This window comes from Calonectris borealis, chromosome 9, assembly GCF_964195595.1.
Source record: "Calonectris borealis chromosome 9, bCalBor7.hap1.2, whole genome shotgun sequence".
Classification (NCBI taxonomy): Eukaryota; Metazoa; Chordata; class Aves; order Procellariiformes; family Procellariidae; genus Calonectris; species Calonectris borealis.
This window is the reverse complement of record NC_134320.1, coordinates 28,038,866-28,056,625: the sequence shown is the minus strand read 5'-3', so window position 1 is coordinate 28,056,625 and position 17,760 is coordinate 28,038,866. Positions and strand designations below refer to the sequence as shown.

The following is a 17,760-nucleotide window of genomic DNA, read 5'->3' as shown; positions in this document are numbered from 1 at the left end:
ATGATTTGTAAGCATACAGGTAGCCAGCATTGTTTTGGACTGAATGCCGTAAAAACAAAGGTGCTGAAGTGGGAACTGCTGTAAATGGGATCGCTTTAGTGATCTCTATCGAGCTGTCCTGTTCCAGATCTTCTTCTTCATGAGCTTCAATTAGCTGGTTTTGTTTTGGTTTGGTTTTTTCTAACCTTTCCATTAATTTTAAAGCACTTTCAGATTATTTTTGTCACTGTCTGTTAGGCTTGGGTTTGGTCCGATATGTTTGAGATTTGCAATCAATTTTTATTTTTTTCTATTTTGATGAAATATTATTTCTTTCCCTCTATTTGTGGCCAAGGAACTAATTTCCTATCAAGCTTGAACAACTTAAGCTCTACCTTTTTAAATTTTATAAATTTGTCTTGCAACACAGCCCAACATAGAAGTTGTTAGTAGAAGATACCACGTTTTTCCTTACTGAAAGTCAGACTTGAAAGAAACCTTTTTCATATTGAATATGTTTTCAAAATTCATCTGGGCTTTAACAAAACAGCCTTTTAGAAGAATTTGTGAGTCTTCCGCTTAAAATAAAAGGATCTGTGTGATGCTCTCCATAACTTATCAACCTCAAAGTATTGAAAAACATGTACAAAACTCTAGAGTCACGTAGGATAAGATGCATCTGAATGCTGAGGAGATACTGCGGAGGATGCAAATTGTACCTTCAAAAATAGGTACGGTAATTTTATTTGAACTGAAAATGGCTGCAGTCACATAGTAGTGATGGTAAATCCTCCAGGTTTGTTATTAATGTGTCCGTTGAGGTTTGTTCATGTTATTCATGTAACAAAAGGGGCTTCTCCCTCATGTCAGACTTATGTTGGAGAATCTTCTGAGCTACTTCTACCTCTCTGCGTATGCTCGGACTGCTTGGAATGGCTGTCTTACAGAAACCAAAAGACTTTCAAAGGCTTTCTTTAGGGCTACGTTGAGTTGTAACAGAAACAAACTGTTTAATTGTGAAATACAGCCTGAAACTCAAGTCTCTCATGACCAGAAATGCTACAAGCTGTGTTAGCTGAACTAGTTGAGGAGATAGAAACTAAATATTCTGAGATCAAGTGGATCTGCTTTTTTCAGGAGAAGAAAAATTTTTTACCTTGTATAGGAATGAAAACCTGTGCCTATCTGACATTTAAACATATTTTAAACATTTCGAGTATATTCTGAGTGTGCCCCTGCATTCCTTAGGGAGATAAATTCAGGCCAGATGAAAGAACGTAGAGGAATTAAACTAAAGCGACAAAACCAAACTGCAGGGACACAAAGAGGAACAGTGAAAAAGCATTTACAAATTGGATTTTTATACCTCCCAACAGTGATGCCTAAAAAAGCACGAGGTTTCAGTGTGCTAAAAATGGATCAAATGCAGTCACAAGCGGTGGAATTCAGTAAAGTGGCACTTTGTGGGTCTCAGCTGAACTTGACCACAGTTGCCAAAGTGCTGCACGCATCTTCAGTAATAATGGAAACGTGAAACTACCTTTTCTAAGTCTTTGGCCTTAAAATGTATGTGTCCTGGGACTGTTGGGGCATCCTGGTCTTTCACGTGAGCTGTGGAAATTAATCAGTTGTGAATGCTAGAAACAAATACCTATCTGTACTGGAGAGTTACTCTGCTGCTTATCTTTGCTTTTTAATCCGAACGTCTGCTTTACAGAATGGAGGGTGGGTTTTGTTTTGGTTTGGGGTTTTTTGTTTTATTTTGTTTTTTTAAATCAATTGATTTAAAAACAATTAAGCCGAACTGGCGTTGTACTGCTGCTGGCTAGAGAGGGAGGAAACACATCCTACACTTCTATGGCAGGCTCCTGTTTTTTTCGGGACTGTATTAGTCTTATCTAAAGCCATGACCTGCTATTTGAAATCCATCTGTTCACTTTCTATTAATTTGTGTTTTAAGTGCAACATCTTGTGCTCTTTCAAGGTCCTTCCAAAGTGTGTGAACGTTTAATTCATTTTTATTTTATATTCTTTCTTTTTGGGAAGCAGGGGCAGTAGGGCAGCAAAAATGACTGTGTTCTAATGCCACATAAATACAGGCATATAGTGTTTGGTTTTGTTACAGTATTTTTTTAATTATGAGACCATCTTTCTGTTTAGAACCTCTGAAGAAACTTGTGAAGTGCAAAGAACAAAACCAAAGCCTGCGAGTCCGCTGGTAACTTCTGGTGTTTAGATTTCTCATAAAAGGAGCATTTGCATGAGGGTTGTGTGGAAAAAGTTGTCTGACTTGTAGTGATGGATTATAAAGACGATCAAAAATCTTCTTTGTAAGGTATGCAAATAGCATAAGAAGTGACTGGCAACATGGGTCCCTGAGTTTGAGGAAAATTTTATTTATTTTTATTTAAAAAAAAAAAACCCTGTATCTACAGATGGGTGTTGACAGTGTGCTTGTTGGCATTGATTATGGGTAACAGACCTGAGGCTGGATAAGTTTAACTCAGTTAAGATATTAAATACAGATATTAGCTTTGTTCTGTGAACTGAGACCTATGGGGATTTAAAGAAAGAAAAAAAAAAAGATAAGATTTAGTGATTTGGTTGTAAAGTTAGTGTAGTAGATTTAAATTGTCACTGCAGAATATTCAATAATAGAATGCATATCTGTACAATGCAGCTGTAACATGAAAGTAGTATCTTACAATATGGATTTTGAGCAATAAGCGAAAACACGAAGGGGTTTTTTTTTGCAGAAATTAGTAGAAAGCTGTGTGCCAGCAAATAAGTTTTAAATACTTAATAACTTAATAAACTTCTATAAGATTTTATCCTTTTGGGAAGAACGCATAGCACAGATTCTTTAAAAAAAATTTACAAATAATGAATACTGACAAATTCTAGATTAAGTTGTTTCATAGGTAGAGTGCCTTTAATTGGTAACTTTATTTTTATTGAACATTTAATGAGGAGCTGGTTATTGTTTCCCTAAGCACAATTTTCATGGGCATTTACTATTTTTTTGTACAGTTTCTAATGAATTTAGACAAAGATGGATCCATTCAATTACAATGTCATCTCAGTGTGTAGTGAGCTATGTATTCCTGAAGTATTTACAAAACATTATTACAGAACTTGTTTAATGTGCATAGATAGTTTAAAAAAAAATGAAACAGGCTTGAGGTTTCCTTGTGTGCTTTTTTTTTTTTTTTTTTTTTTATCAACAGACTTAGGGCCTGAAGGAATAGAGGAAGTGAATGGACACCAATGTATCCAAATATCTCATTTTGCCTAAAAGCAAGTGCCGGCAGATAAATGCCCATAAAGGGATTTCTTTCTTAAGCCCCATGGATTTTTTTTGCAACTTTTTGTGTGAGTTAGAAATGAAAACCATTCATCTAGTGCCCCAAAGAACGGCCTTATTGAATGGAATAACAGTGTAATGTACCATTGAAGGCAGGATTGAAAGTGATTATCTTGTTAACTCTTGACAGTTACCGCCAGCTTGAAATAGAACTGGCAGGCTTGATTTGCAAATGAATTAGAGCTTTTTCATTTTGTGCCAGGATCATCTTTTTATATTCTGATATGACAGATGCTATGTTCCATGCTTTTGTTTCTCTTCAGTTTTATACTTGCAAATAAAAACCAAAAGATTATGATAGTAATTTTATTTGCATCTTTTCTCTAGGAGTTTATTCTTTGTCTAGAAGTTTTTAATCTTATATTTTTCAAAAATTTGTTTAAGAATAGTATTGTTCCTGCAGAATAAAATTTCATTAGGTTAAGTACAGTAGTAATTGGGTGAATGAGGATTTAAAGCTTTCAGAAAATGGAAAATTGATTGTACTCAAATTGTTTTAGTGCCTAGAACATTTAAATTTTCTCACTGACTTACACTTAAATCTAATATTCTTCAATACTCAGAGTTGAGTGCAGCTGAGGAAAATAATTTTAAATATTTATCCTAACAGTATGCTAATAGAAATACATGTGTAATTAGTTTCAGACTTAATGCTCATAAACTGTGTTTATATTCTGCAGCCATCCAAACACAGATGGTAAGGTGTTAGGTATGATAATTATTGTGCACTCTTTATATGTTCCTCATTAACCTGTAACACTCTTTACTAGTCCGGAGAGTTTTTACTATAGTTATGCTTACCAACATTAAAACTTGCTCTGCTTTGTTTAATATTCAGTGCAGCGTTCTGTGCATTTACACTGCTGGGCTTTTTGCTACTTTTGTAATCTATTTTGTACTTTGAGGCTAATTGGCAACACTTCCTACTACCACTAATGTCCATTACGGAAATGTTTTCATACACTTTCACCTACAGGATGTGTTTTAATTGAATATCTACTAAATAATATTATAGAAAAGGTAAAATAGGCCAAAGTTGTCTAATTTATTTAAGACTACCAAATAATCTGGTTAACAGAGACAGTGAGATTCCAAAGCCTGAAGCTTGTTTATGTTTGCTGGGAATGCAAACGTTGATTAACAAGGTTTTACTCTTTGTGAAGGGAACCCCATGCATAGAACAGGAGGACAAAAACCCATCCAACCAACCAAAACCCAGGGAAAAAAAACAACAAAAAACCACTCTGCATATAAAAACTCCAAGGACTTGCATGTTATGAGGTCCTTTGAATTGCCAGGTTTATCCGAGGAAGAGCTTGAACTGGCAACCAGGATAAAAAAATCTGCTTTGATAATTTATAGGATTTCCATATCTGACCTGAAGTCTTGGTGGAGCAGAATTGGGAGCTTTTTGGGGTGGTTATTTTGGCTCTTGTTTATCTGTGAAATATTTAAGGAGAAAAAGGATTTTTTGGTAGGGTCTGTTTGAAAATATTGATTCTATCAACACTGTATTTTGTCTCCCCCCCGCCCCCGCTCTCCCTCCCCCATTTAGTTTCAGTATTTATTTCCATTGCATAAAATCTTGAATTTTATTCTTGAGTAAAGAGTAATCTTGAGTTTTACTCTTAACCCCTGAGCCAGGGTTATATATTTCCACCACCACCATCCTTCTTGAATATTCAATAAGGTCTCTTGGGTACTGATTTTTCTTCTCTCCAAGATAACATACTATGAAAATTGTTTCACCTTAAGTCCTGTTTAAAGTCCCTGGTTTTAGCATGATTCAATTTAGCTTGCATTATAGGCTACTGAGTTCTACAGCAGTTCCAAGTTATTCCGTATGTGTTTGTGTGGGGAGGTTGACGTCCGCTTTTTTCCCTGCTTTTGATAAGTGACCTTGATACGATCTTCTTGAATCTTTATTATGTTTAAATTAGTAATTGGCCAAACTCCTTACCATTTTTTCCCTGAGTGGAATAAATTCTTTGGTTGACTGGAGTGAGAGAGCCACTGAGCAAAACACCACCAGCTTTGGAGTCTTTACACTTCAGGATCAGTTCCAGACCATTTGAATCTGATATTAAGTAAAAGCAAAACAACATTCCACACTTTTTCAAAAATATCATGGGTGCGTTTTCTAGCAGAGTGAAGGATTCTCTAACTGTTCCCTAACCCTCTCTGATGTTGACATTGCACCGCTAAATTACTTTCACTATTTTATTTCATAGTCATTTTATTGGTTGTTTGGATCTTCCAATGGTGGAAGGAGACAGGGTTTTTAGATACAAGGAGCCACAACTCTTAGAGCCATTGTAACTGTCAAGGGATTCTCTTTGAGGTACATGTAGTGCTGAAAATATCTGTGTAACTTATGTAAGTAGTAGATTGCAAGGATTTTGATTTTCATTATTGGTAATATTGTTTGGGTATGTTATTTGGTTACTTTCAAAAAACTCGAGTTTTTTCCCTTCATCTTTGTATAAGAGAGGCAGGAGGAAATAGCTTTCTTTTATGGTTTTCTCCTCTTGCCTTTTGTATACTCCCTTTGATGTAACTTCCACTTATGGCTACAAAAAATATAGCCCTACTTTTCAGGTTTGTCTTTGTAACCCAGATGATGTTAAGTAGTAGTGTTGAAGAATAACGCGTCTTTTATTCTGTTTTTGCACGTTACGTAGTCTTTACCAGCAGTTCTGCCAGACCACTGGTGTGGTATTGGACCAGCTTGTCATCGAAAGTCAGTAGGTATGAATTTACCCGTTCACCTAGGAGAATCGGCACTGTCCTCTTAAAGATGGTATTGAAGGAGAGGACAGGCATAGGGCTTAGATTTTTATGTAATCTTTGTGACTTTCAAAGCCTACTGAAATAAGTATCTGTGGTCTGAAGTCGGATTTGGAAACACCAGCCTATAATTTTACAGAAAACACAACACTACAAAACCTATAAAATTTAGTGGAATATGATGGGGATATCCGTTTCTAAAAACTGCATCCAGGATTCTCTAACTCTGAAGCTGAAATTCAAGCTAGCTCAGGGAAGAACTTCAAATATGTCGTGCCTTCTGAACAGTCACTGTGCAAATGTAATAATCACGTGTGTGTATTCTAGTTGTTGCCGATAGGGAGACAATACTTTTTTCTATACTAGGCTTTTATTTTTCTGCAATTGAACAAAGGCATGATCTGGCCGTGACTGTTCTGCTCTGGATGTCTGGCATGTTCTGTGAGCTTAAGATTAGTCAGTGATGCTATTCCAGAATATAACGTGGTTTACACGTTTGCGTAAATGCATCACTAAAGGGTGATAAGGTCACAAGTGCATTGTTCAGGCTACCCATCCAGTTGTGATTAAACTGTGTGTGTATGAGTACACACGATGCCTTATTTCAAAATGTGCATGCGCGATAAAGGTTAGAAAAAAGTTTAAAACTTCAGTGAGAAAAAACTATTCCTTATTTTCCTCCTCCTCTAAAATTTGATGCCTGGAAATACCTTCAATCTCATTGTACAGACTTTTGAGGACGAGGAAAGTAAATCCAGCAAAGATTTGTGTGCAATCACGTGGAAACCTAATTTTCTTCTTCCCAGGAATATACAGGGCCCAACTCTAGTCTGGGAAATCATGAGATATTGGCCTTTAAACTCACCATTGGGAGAGATGATCTTGCCACAAGTTGGCAGAGTTTTAGGTGGGAGATTTCCATGTTCTGAGAGAGAAAGGAGATTGCTATCGACTGGTGGTGGTGGTGGTATTTGCTGGGATTTACTCAGAAATTTGGAGTATTAACAATGCTGCTAGATTGAGTAGTCAAGGCTAGCGTAATAAATTCCTTATCTGAATCTGATTTAGATTACTTCCCCCCCCCGTCCAGTGCCTACTGACAAGCTAAGCATCTCTTGGCAGATCAGCTTTGAGAAGACTATGTATCAGAAGCAGAAAATGATGAGGCAAAGGCCTCATTGAATTTGAGATGCCAATCTGCTAAAATAAAGATGATATACAAAAAGAAAGGTCTAGAGATAGCTGACTAGTCTACTGCTCCCATAGCTGTCCCCTCCACTATAGTTGCATTTAGTAAGACTGTTCCTCACTTTGGCCGTGTTGTTCCTCACTTTGACGAGCGTAGACTCGTCACTAACTGAAGAAGCTCAAGACAGGAGAGGCAGTGGCTATGACGTTTATGGCAGTAGCCTCACTCATCCTCTTCACCATACCCCTTGGTATAATTCCTAACATCTAAGGCTTATTTTTTCGCATTTCTGTCTTCTCTCCCTGTATTTACCTTCAACATAGACCTTATGAAGGGACTAGACCACCACTCAAGCTGGGTTTGGCATGTTTATCCTGTTTCGTGGTGCTTGTATTGGCGAGCGTTTAATATATTGTCACCTGCTGAAGTTCATAAAGAAGTTCTGAAGACTTCTGAAGAGATTCAGCGGTTTATTTTGAGGTTGTTTATCTAGAATACAAGTGGGGATTGATAATATGCAAAAGAAAAATAGCGGATGTGTGTGCTACTCGGAGGAAGATCCGTAGGGAAGGCCATCAGATGACTGCAAGCAGTAGAAGCATGTTAACGTGAGGATAAAGAACAGGAAAACATGAAGTTGTTCCAAGAACATCTTTCACTATGAGGCTCTTCATCCAAGAGGAATACTGGGACAAAAAAGGGATTAATTTGAAATGATACTTGACAGATTATTGAAAGTATTATGTGATGTGCTTGTTGAATGATCCAAGAGATTTTTAAGAGACAGCTCTATGAAAATTATCTGTAACCACTTGGGACAATGCTGCCTGATCAACAACACTAACACGTTGGCATTCATGAAGAGTGGAGTTAAAAGGCCTTTATTTAAGAGTGTGGTGCAGCCTGACCCGAAATGCTGCGTATGACCTTGTTCTTTGCAGCTTGTAGTTCATGTTGTGGAACTGGAGGGGATTCTGCCAAAGGCCTTGCTAATGATGAGATGATTTATTTATTCATTTGGCTTCTGAGGAGAAAAATCAGACATTGGGACTGTTTAGTGTGGAGTTCAGGCCACCAGGATGGTCAGGGGCTGGCGCACTTGCCCCATGAGGGGACCTGAGGGACTAGGGGTGGTTCAGCCTGGAGAAGAGATGGCTTCGAGGCCACCTGACAGCAGCCACCCAGACCGATGAGGAGGGGGGTCACCCAGGAGAAGTGGTGTGTGGTAGGAGGAAAGATGCAACCAGTACAGATTGAAAAAAGAGGTGTTTGGACTAGATAGAGGGGAAGACGCTCCCCGTGAGGACATTTACTCAGCAAAACAGGTTGCCCAGGGAGATTGTCCTTTCAAGACCAGGCTGGCTAAAACTCTGAGCAGCCCTGCCTTGAGCTCACAGCTGACCCTGCCTTGAGCAGGCGGTCTGACTGCAGACCTCCAGAGGCCCTTCGACCTGAATTATCCTATAGTATCCAGAGATATAGATAATCCATAGAATTATTCTGAGGCCTGTGGATTCTAACCAAAAAACTACGGCAAAGAAAATTACTAACTACGACTATAAGGGAAGTATTGCGAATGAGTTGATAACAACTTGAGAGGAACCGAAGAATGTGAACTGAAGTGGTTTGTTTTCGTTTGGAATAAATTTTTTAAAATTGCAGGATACTTCCTGTTCGATCCTACTGATCTGAGTAGCAGCACAGATCAAACTCGGCTCTTGTAATTGTTTGTCATTGTAAAGAGTATAACAGAGACCTACGAACAAGTTCAATTGCCTGTTTTAGTGGTAAGTAAAAATATCTCTAGATTTCTTTGGTTTTGGGTAGCCTCACAGTAACAAAACAAGTCACTGGCATTGTAATAGGATGTTAATACTGTAGCTTCTTGAGGGTGCTTTGCTCCAAAGTAGTGGGTCTACACGTACCCAGTAATTTGTTTAGCTCTGTTGTGCAAAAATGAGTATTAGTTCTACAATTCCTGTGTGAAACTGCTATAAATGTATTAAAAAGTAAATTACTAGTGAAATCTTGTATTATTTTGGAATAGCTAAAGTTCAGATATTTTGAAGATACTGCATATTTTACAGCTCCCTTGATTAATGGTTAGTTTTATATGGGAACCTACTTTCATGAACATGACTATATGTCTAGGTTAAAATCAGGATTATCAGCAAGTGCTGGGGAATATTTTTAGTTTAGTTTAGTTTACTGGCAAAGGAACTAGCACTAATAAGTTAACACTACCTCAGTTAGTTACCTACACTATGGTTTTAAGTAATCCAAAAGCTGGCTACACGTGCTTAATTGAATTCCTGGCTTGTTGTTACAGGTCCCTCATGACCATGATTCAAATTTAGCTCAGCTGCAATTTTTTCCCCTGGCATTACCAAAAGCTAACATTTGGATTAGCCTGAGTATTATGCTTACTGGTTTTAATGTATGATTTTAAAATATATGCATGTCAACTAGTATTTTACAGCACGATTTCTTGACTATATTGGGGAAATACAATTCCAGAGCTTCTCTGATGGAAAAAAGAAAAATAAAATCAAACTTGCCTAATGAAGCAAAAAAAAAAAAAGTGGTGCACTGGAGACGGTTTGAAAGGCAAATATGTATCTTGTTGGGAACTGTGTGGTGTAAAAGTTGAGTAAAATGTTATTACCTGATAGTGATATAAAATTAATATAACTTTCTTATGGTGTTCCTTTATATTATAATATTATGATATTATAATAGTGAATGTGCATAAAACTGTTCTTGCCTTTTATTTGTAGTGGTTTATGGTATTAAAGATTAAGGTATTCTGTAGACATCTAAGGTTATGTGTTAGGCTGAGCTGTAGCAACAGGTCTAATTTTGCAAAACACAATGTTTGAAATACAGTATTAATGGGAGTCTTATTTGTATAATTATTGTTTAACTAGAAAGATAAAATTGTGCCATGGCTTCGCTAGTTGTCATCGCTGATTGATGCACGGCAGCCTCTGGCTGGAAGGAGGTTTTCATTGGAAGTGACAGGTGCCACAAGGTTTATTTAGGACAACCTCAACCTTGTCCTGGTTAGTTTGATAATGTTTGCCTTATGTATGTTCAACCACTGCATTTCCTGCGTTAGAGCCTTGTGTAACACCAATATTACTATCTGTGCTGCCTCAACTACAAATTGGATGAACAGCCAGTGACACTTTTTCAATATTATTACATTAAACCAAGTGGATTTTGATTGATAACCTAATATTCAACTAATGCAAAACATCAATCATGGCAAGTATATTAATTATTTAATATTGCAGTCTAATTCAGAAATCGATGTGCTGCATGAGGGGAAGGGAAACTCACTGTTCCCAGAAGACTTAAGACAGGGAATGATTAAAAAAAAAAAAACCACCCTGCTGTACTCTTGTGTGTTAGTTCGATACAAATCTTTATTCATTTGCCAATAATCTCTTCGCATTTTCCACTTTAGGACCTTTTTTATCAGTTTTGAGACCTATAATTGAATTAAGTCTGCTTTCAGCACAGGGCGAAAGGAGTTGCACAAATATTGATGAAGTCATGACAGGGACAGTGCAGGAGACGGAGCACTAACAGGGCAGGTTTTATACCATTAGGTGGGAGCTCCTCGCGTCAGCCCTTTGGATCCTGCTTCCAAAGTGATTAAATTCTTTAAGGCCATTTAGCACCTCAAAAATGGATGTGGGAGGTGATTTCTGTTTAAATATTGTATGGACTCGAATAATCAATTCTTGTTTCAAAATACAAAATAATAGTGTAAGGAAGGTGCTCTTTTTCTCTTGCTTCATTCACGATATATTCAAATAGAACAAAAGTGCATAGCAGACTTTTGGAAAGCTTTATGAAATTATAAATAGAAGCTTTCTGTAAAAAGTGCAAGGTACAGTACAGCAAGGTTGTAAAATGTGTAATTGAATGTAGCCTTAGTCAGTATCTAGTAAAATTTCATACATTTAGCCATTTTTGTGTGTAGCTTCACATTATGCCCTACACCCCCTGTACTCAGTATTAAAGAGAACAGAATCCTCAGTCATGCACGGTTTGCTGTCTTAGAGGAACATAGTTGGGGTTTTTGCACCTGTGGTTTGATGTGGTTGAATAATTTGTTGAAAAATGACTATTATAAGTATAAATACATTATATAGTTCAGTAACTGCCTACTTGAAACACTTGTGGGGCGGTTTCTCCTTGTCTGCCGTGGTTGCAGCCCATCTTCCTCAAAGGGCACGGTTATGGTTTTGGAAGCAGGTAGAACCTGGAGTCAGTAAAAGCAGAAACCAGCCTCCTTGTTTGGTGGCTTGGGGTTTGGGGATTTTTTAATTTGTTTTGCTTCGGTTTTCTTTCAGGTAATCTTTTTTACATAGCAGGATGTGTTAAGGATTAATTTTCACTCTGAATTCTCTTTGCTTTTCAGTGTTTTTACTTTGCTAGTTTGGTCCATTTTTTTGCAGCTGTCTTTATGCAACATTACTTCTCATTTTTGTATCTGTACGTTGTATTTTTTTCAGCTGTCAGGAGTCAAATGCAAAGTTTCAGTATGGCTGCTACGACCTAGTTAGCTAATACAAGATTCATTCATTCCATCACCTTTGTAAATGGTCACAGAATTTTATTATTGAAGTATTGGCAAAGCAGAACCATGAGCTACTGAATGTGGATTTGATAAATAGCATTATGCACTGTCTTGTTTTTTTTAATTCCAATATGAATAGTGGGATAATTATATTAAAAATGTTGGTTTTTAAATGAGCGTCCTGTTGCATTGCTACAGTTTATAGCAATTTCAGGGCAGGTAAAATTTGAGGTTTTAAATAATTCTGTAGTTATGCGTTAGGGTAATTGATACTTTTTCGGTATTGTAATGATTAAGGTATTAAAAGTAAAGATTTTATATACTCGAGAAATTACATGGCTTTGACATTTCAGAGTTAAACATAAATCATTGTAGACAAGGGTTTAGCAACTATTTAGAACTTTTGTTCTTCTGTTACAGGGACTCTGGAAACATCAAAGCTGGATTAGAACATCTGGTAAGTTTTAATTTTCTCTTGAACATTTGCATCATCTTTGATATCTGCATTCCAAATGAACACTTTTGAATGAGCTTTGAATACCTTGAATTGAGAAAGTCAACCATTTCCCAGAGGGTCAGCTTACTGTTATTATGTGAAGGCACTTACATTTTCATTTATCTTACCATTTCAAGGGAATTTTAATTTTTTTAAATTACTTTTTTTGATGTAGAGATGAAATAAAATGGACTACAATCCTTGGATTGATGATTGCCTTAATTATAAACAAAAAATGTTTGGTGTTGGATTTTTGGCATATCCTGATCTGAAAAGAGCAAACTTGTGATAAAAAAAGAAGACACACACACAATCAAATATTGCATGCATAAATACGGTATGTTTTAGTAATTTGAAGTCTTCGAAAGAAGTGCACAGCTTTGTTTTTTCTCTTGTTTTTGCTTTATGAATAATGTATTGACTTAAATTCCTTTCAGTGCTGCGGTATAAAATAATAATTGAGATGCAAAATATTTTTGGTTTAAGTAAACATATTCAAACCTCAAGTGATGGCAAGACATACTTAGCATTAAAAACTAATCAGTTGATCAAAACTGGAAAAAATACAATATTGTCACAAGTCTGAAGCTCATTGAGCCTAGGATGTTAGTATCAGCAATCATCAGAACATGAAGTAGTTCATCTAAACAGATTATTAAATCCCATTAAATCAAAATATTCACTATTAATGGCACGTATATCTCAGTACATCATGAGAAGTATTTAAATTCATGTTTAATTTTTTCATGTAATATCTAAATAATATATACTGTTCTATACTGCTATTAAAGTAAAATCTTATCACAATGTACTGCATGAGCATTTGAAAAAATTGCTTTTCTGTTGTTGCTTCCCATTTTGGGAATCACTTGGGAAATATGATTTGTAGGAGCTTGTGTACCAATATCTTCTTGGAGTAACAACAGGATGAAAAGGATGTATATTCTGGCATAGTTGTCAACAGTTTCCCCTTTATAATGGTGGCATATTAAATGTTCCATTGCAACTAGTATTTTGAATCGGTAAATGGAATAAATAGCTGAGTGTTATGAATAGTTCTTAGAGCAGTTTGAAAATTAATCTTGTTTGCTAGTTTCATTGGTATCTTGCATGCTAGTTGAATCTCTTAAATAAATTTTTAAAATATTTCATTCCTCTGCTGGTGTCAGGTAGTTGTAATCTGATGGGTTCAGAGAATTTTTCTAATGCATTATAAAGATGCTGTACTCTTGACAGATGACCGTGACTGGTACTTTTTCTAAATTGGGAGTGCTGCAGTAGCTGGAGCTGCAGGTCTGATTTATAATGTCACCTCAAACCAGCGGGTGCAGGAGGAAGAGGCTCTCTGGGGTGTGAGTAGCCTGGGCAGGGGGGTGGACCAGGAACACTGCTTTCACTGACGTTCAGGGTTTCTCTGGCATTTGGGGGAAAATATGCTGGAAAGATTCTCTGCAGAGTAATGACGCCTTAAGTTCTTTACAGCGTAACTCGTTATATGTTGGAATAAAATTTGTCTTCATTAAACGTATTAGCTGCTTTGTATTTCTGTGAAAGATCTGTCAAAAAACCTCCAGGTTTGAGACTTTTTTCCTCTTCTCTGTGATCTTAAAAAATCTGCCCTGGGAACAGGTGTTCAAGGAAATTAACTGTTTCCCAAGACACCCACAGATGGGAGTATTCGTGCTGGAAACTGTTTTATATCTTAACATTATGTCGGACAAGTTCGCAAAGACCTTTTGGACTCCAATAAACTCTAGGGATATTCCTCAGAAGAAATAAGTCACATGATTGTTCTGGTTCCACTATTTTAAATTACTGTATCTCCAAATACTTGTAAAGAAGTTTTTTCTCTCTATAAAAAAAGAAGAATCTTTATATTGATTGGGTAATCTATTATTTAATCCCTTTTGTAAAAAAGGGTGTGTTACAATTTGTGATATAATCCTTATGGGGTCTGTATGTTCCCATATTTTACTGCTTACCCTTGTTTAAGTAGCTTCTGCCATCCTGGTATCTAGCATCTAGCTACACGCAGGAGGGAGATAAAGTAGTGTAACAGCTGCTGTTCAAAGATTTGGCAAATATTTTACAAATTGTTACTTGGAAATACTTCCAGTTTAAAACCAGATGCTTTTCATAAACAAAAATATTTTCCTTGTAGACTGGAGAACCTCCCAGCAGGTCCGTGTGCCTGCTTCTCAGCGTCAGCCAGAGCTGGCCCTCCTGGGGGAGCGGGGCTGGCCGCTGTGTCCGGCTGATGTCAGGGGGGTCGCAGCCGCACTCCCTGCTGACCACCAGCAGCTACATCCGCTCAGAAGCCTATTTTATTTTTAGCTCGTTAAGAAAAGAAACTGCAAAGTTCTAAGCATAGGGGAATCAGTCTTGTATTCCAAAAATTTTTGGTGGTTATTTGGTGAATTATACTTCGCTAATTCCTTTTCCGAGTAACAAATTTTAACAAACTGTAGAAACCTTGGGATAGGTGATTATAGATCTGCAACTCTGAATAGGTCCTGTTTTCTATTAATAGCTCTATTAAAAAAGAACCATGGAGCCATATGTGTGGTTTACTCATTAGAGATACCTTATTTGTGTCTTTTGTATAACATTTCAAAGCAATAACCTGCTTGTCCTTGTGGTCAAGCAGCAGAGCCTGTCCGTTTTAAATGATGAAGAGCAACCTGTCATTAATAGCTTGTTTAGCCCATCAGCGGTTTGTAAGAATATAGTTATTGTCTGCCAAGAAGGCAGGCGCTCCCCGTGTTGTGTGTTAATCAATAACCCCCGGCAGGTGCGGATGAAGCTCTTGCGAAGCTGACTGTCGCTCTGCCAAGGAAGCTGCTGGAGTTCACCAGTTACACTTTTAGTTGCATCGTGTGTCACAGGTAGCGTATATCAGGGTCACTCATTCATAACTGATATTGGGTAACTCCATCTGGCAGCTCTTTGGTTTTTTTAAGAGATCTTTGGTAGAAAAATTTGCATAAATGGTCAACCAATCAAAAAAAAAATCCAACAAAAAACCAAAACCCCAACCAAAAAAAGCCCCTTCTTTATCCAGAAAGTGTTAATATTTATTTACTAGGTATCACTGTTTTTTTTTCATGGAGCTTTATTTCAGTGGTCGACCTCGCCCTGATTTTCACTGGCTTAGTTTCAGACTTCTGGTGATTACAGCTCAGTGGTCCTAGCATGGCTACTGGACAGCAATGTCTAATAGAATTCTTGGCTTTCTAATGAGCTATAAAACCAAGCAGCCAATTATTTGTGTTCACAAACAATTAATTAACACTCTTAATATGAGTAATTATGTTTATCTTGGTATCCTGGCAAAATTCCATGCTGGCCAATTATATTCTGCAAGCTTGAATTCTCTCTTATTGAAGAAGTGTCAGGTTGACCAGGGTGGTTGGGTTTTTTCCTATTGAAATTGTATTTAATTGAAAACAAGATTTTTCACAATTTTTTTTGTTTTTTTAAAAAAGGCATTTCTTTCTCACATGTCCTTTCATGAAATGCTAATTATCAAAACCTGAAAAAAATTCCCTTAGGAAAACCACCGTGGTGTTCTTGGGGGGTTGCAGTTTTCATGCCCCGTCTCTCATTCTTAGCTTTTGACCAAATTCCTCTGCTGGGTGAGATCGCTGATGAGGCACCTCTAGAGAGGACAGTTTTAGTCCAGGAGATAGGAGACTGCATTAGAGGAGAAGGGGAGCGTGGCCATGGGGTAGGGCAATGGCAATTTAGCACAGAATTCACTTTTTTTCTTCATAAGAAAAGAGGGTATTCTGTGAAGCCTCCCCACTCCGGCGCAAGAATAACCTCATGGGCAGGGTGTGCACAGGTTGGGTAATGGGTTGTCTGAACTTCATAACTTTATTGTCTTCCCATTTCGACAATGGGATTAGTATATCCCTATGATAGGGCAAGGATCTTTAGCCTGGAGCCATCTACTTCAGGAAGCAGTTGTGCAGAAGCACTTCTAAAGGTGGGAAATGATCTTGAAATAAAAACGTGCGAGTAAAGTCTTTTTCTATCATCAGGTAGGTAATCAGATTAGTGGAAGGGAAACGGTGCTGAAAGGTGCTAGTGGTGTCATAAGCCTTGTAGATGTTAGTCTGTAGCTTGTCATGTCATGAGAGATGCTGATGCATTTATTTCCTTTCTAATTCCTGTCATTCAGATCTCTCTCTCATTTATTGCATATGCATAGAGTTAAGGCATTTTACATACAAGGTGGTTTGCTTATATGAACTCTTTTAATAGTCATTGGTTTGCTATTTGTTCAGGTAAACATTAAACTTGAATCTTCAACTTGAATCTTCTTGATACTTTCCTTCATAAAAGGTCATAGATACATAGGTGATTCCTTTTGGAGTGTTAAGTGTCAGAACGTAGCCACTGCTCATGTCTTCATGGCAAGATTATGATAATAACTAACCTTTTGGAAGTTTTTAACAAATTTTAAGAATTTGTGGAAATAAGCAGGTTGGGACCCTCTTATAAAATAGTGTTGAATATAGGTTACACAGACAAATTACTATTTGTAACTAATTAACTGTTTGACCTAACTCCTACTATTTAGGATATAAATATTTGTGTTTATGTAGACATACGCTAAATTCTGCTGTTGGATTAATTTTTTTTTTTTGCATTGAGCCCAAAATGTTGTTGACTAGCATGAGGTTACAACTAAAACCATTGCATTCTCTGAAGATGCAAATACATAGCTGCAAATGAACATACAGGAATGTGTTCCTGTAAGATAAACATTAGATGAGAAGAAAATAAAATTTTATATACATTAGAAAATATTTAAGTATCTTAAATGTCAATTTTATCTAACATATGGAATGTAGATGACAGTTTTCATCATGTTCCATCTACCATACTGAGAAATGCAGTCATCAGAGTTCATAAAATGGTTTTTGCGCATCACACAATCCTGGAAACTGTTACTCCTGATTAAAAATGCACCATATAGAGCAGAGAATTGGGCATGTTTAGTGAGCTTTACATATGGATGCTCACATTTTTAAAGTATGCAGTACATATGATTGATCAATCATATTTAAAAAAGATCTTTTATGTTTACCTTTTCAAAGTAGATGGAAGTAAATTGTACCCTTTACTACAATTTGGTGGTAGTATTATAGTAACCTGAACCAAAAAAAACCCCTCTAATTTTCATCACTTTTAATTAATAACATTTAATTAATAATGACGTATTACTGTCAAAGTATTCTCCTCGGTGCACATCCCCAAAATGACATTTCCTGACAAGTCATGGTTGCTGAGCACTGTCTGAGATTTCCATTTCAAAACGTCGTCTCAGGCTGAGACCACGACAATGA

The 17,760-nt window shown here is 36.9% G+C and overlaps 1 protein-coding gene across 1 annotated transcript in view; it reads left to right on the top strand.

The window, feature by feature from the left end:
* Positions 1-17,760, top strand: part of RSRC1 (arginine and serine rich coiled-coil 1) — a 174,124-nt gene that overhangs the window by 64,119 nt on the left and 92,245 nt on the right. The window contains exon 5 of the mRNA XM_075157510.1: positions 12,331-12,367. Within this exon, the coding sequence (XP_075013611.1) occupies positions 12,331-12,367 (37 nt within the window). The remainder of the gene's footprint in view (positions 1-12,330; positions 12,368-17,760) is intronic.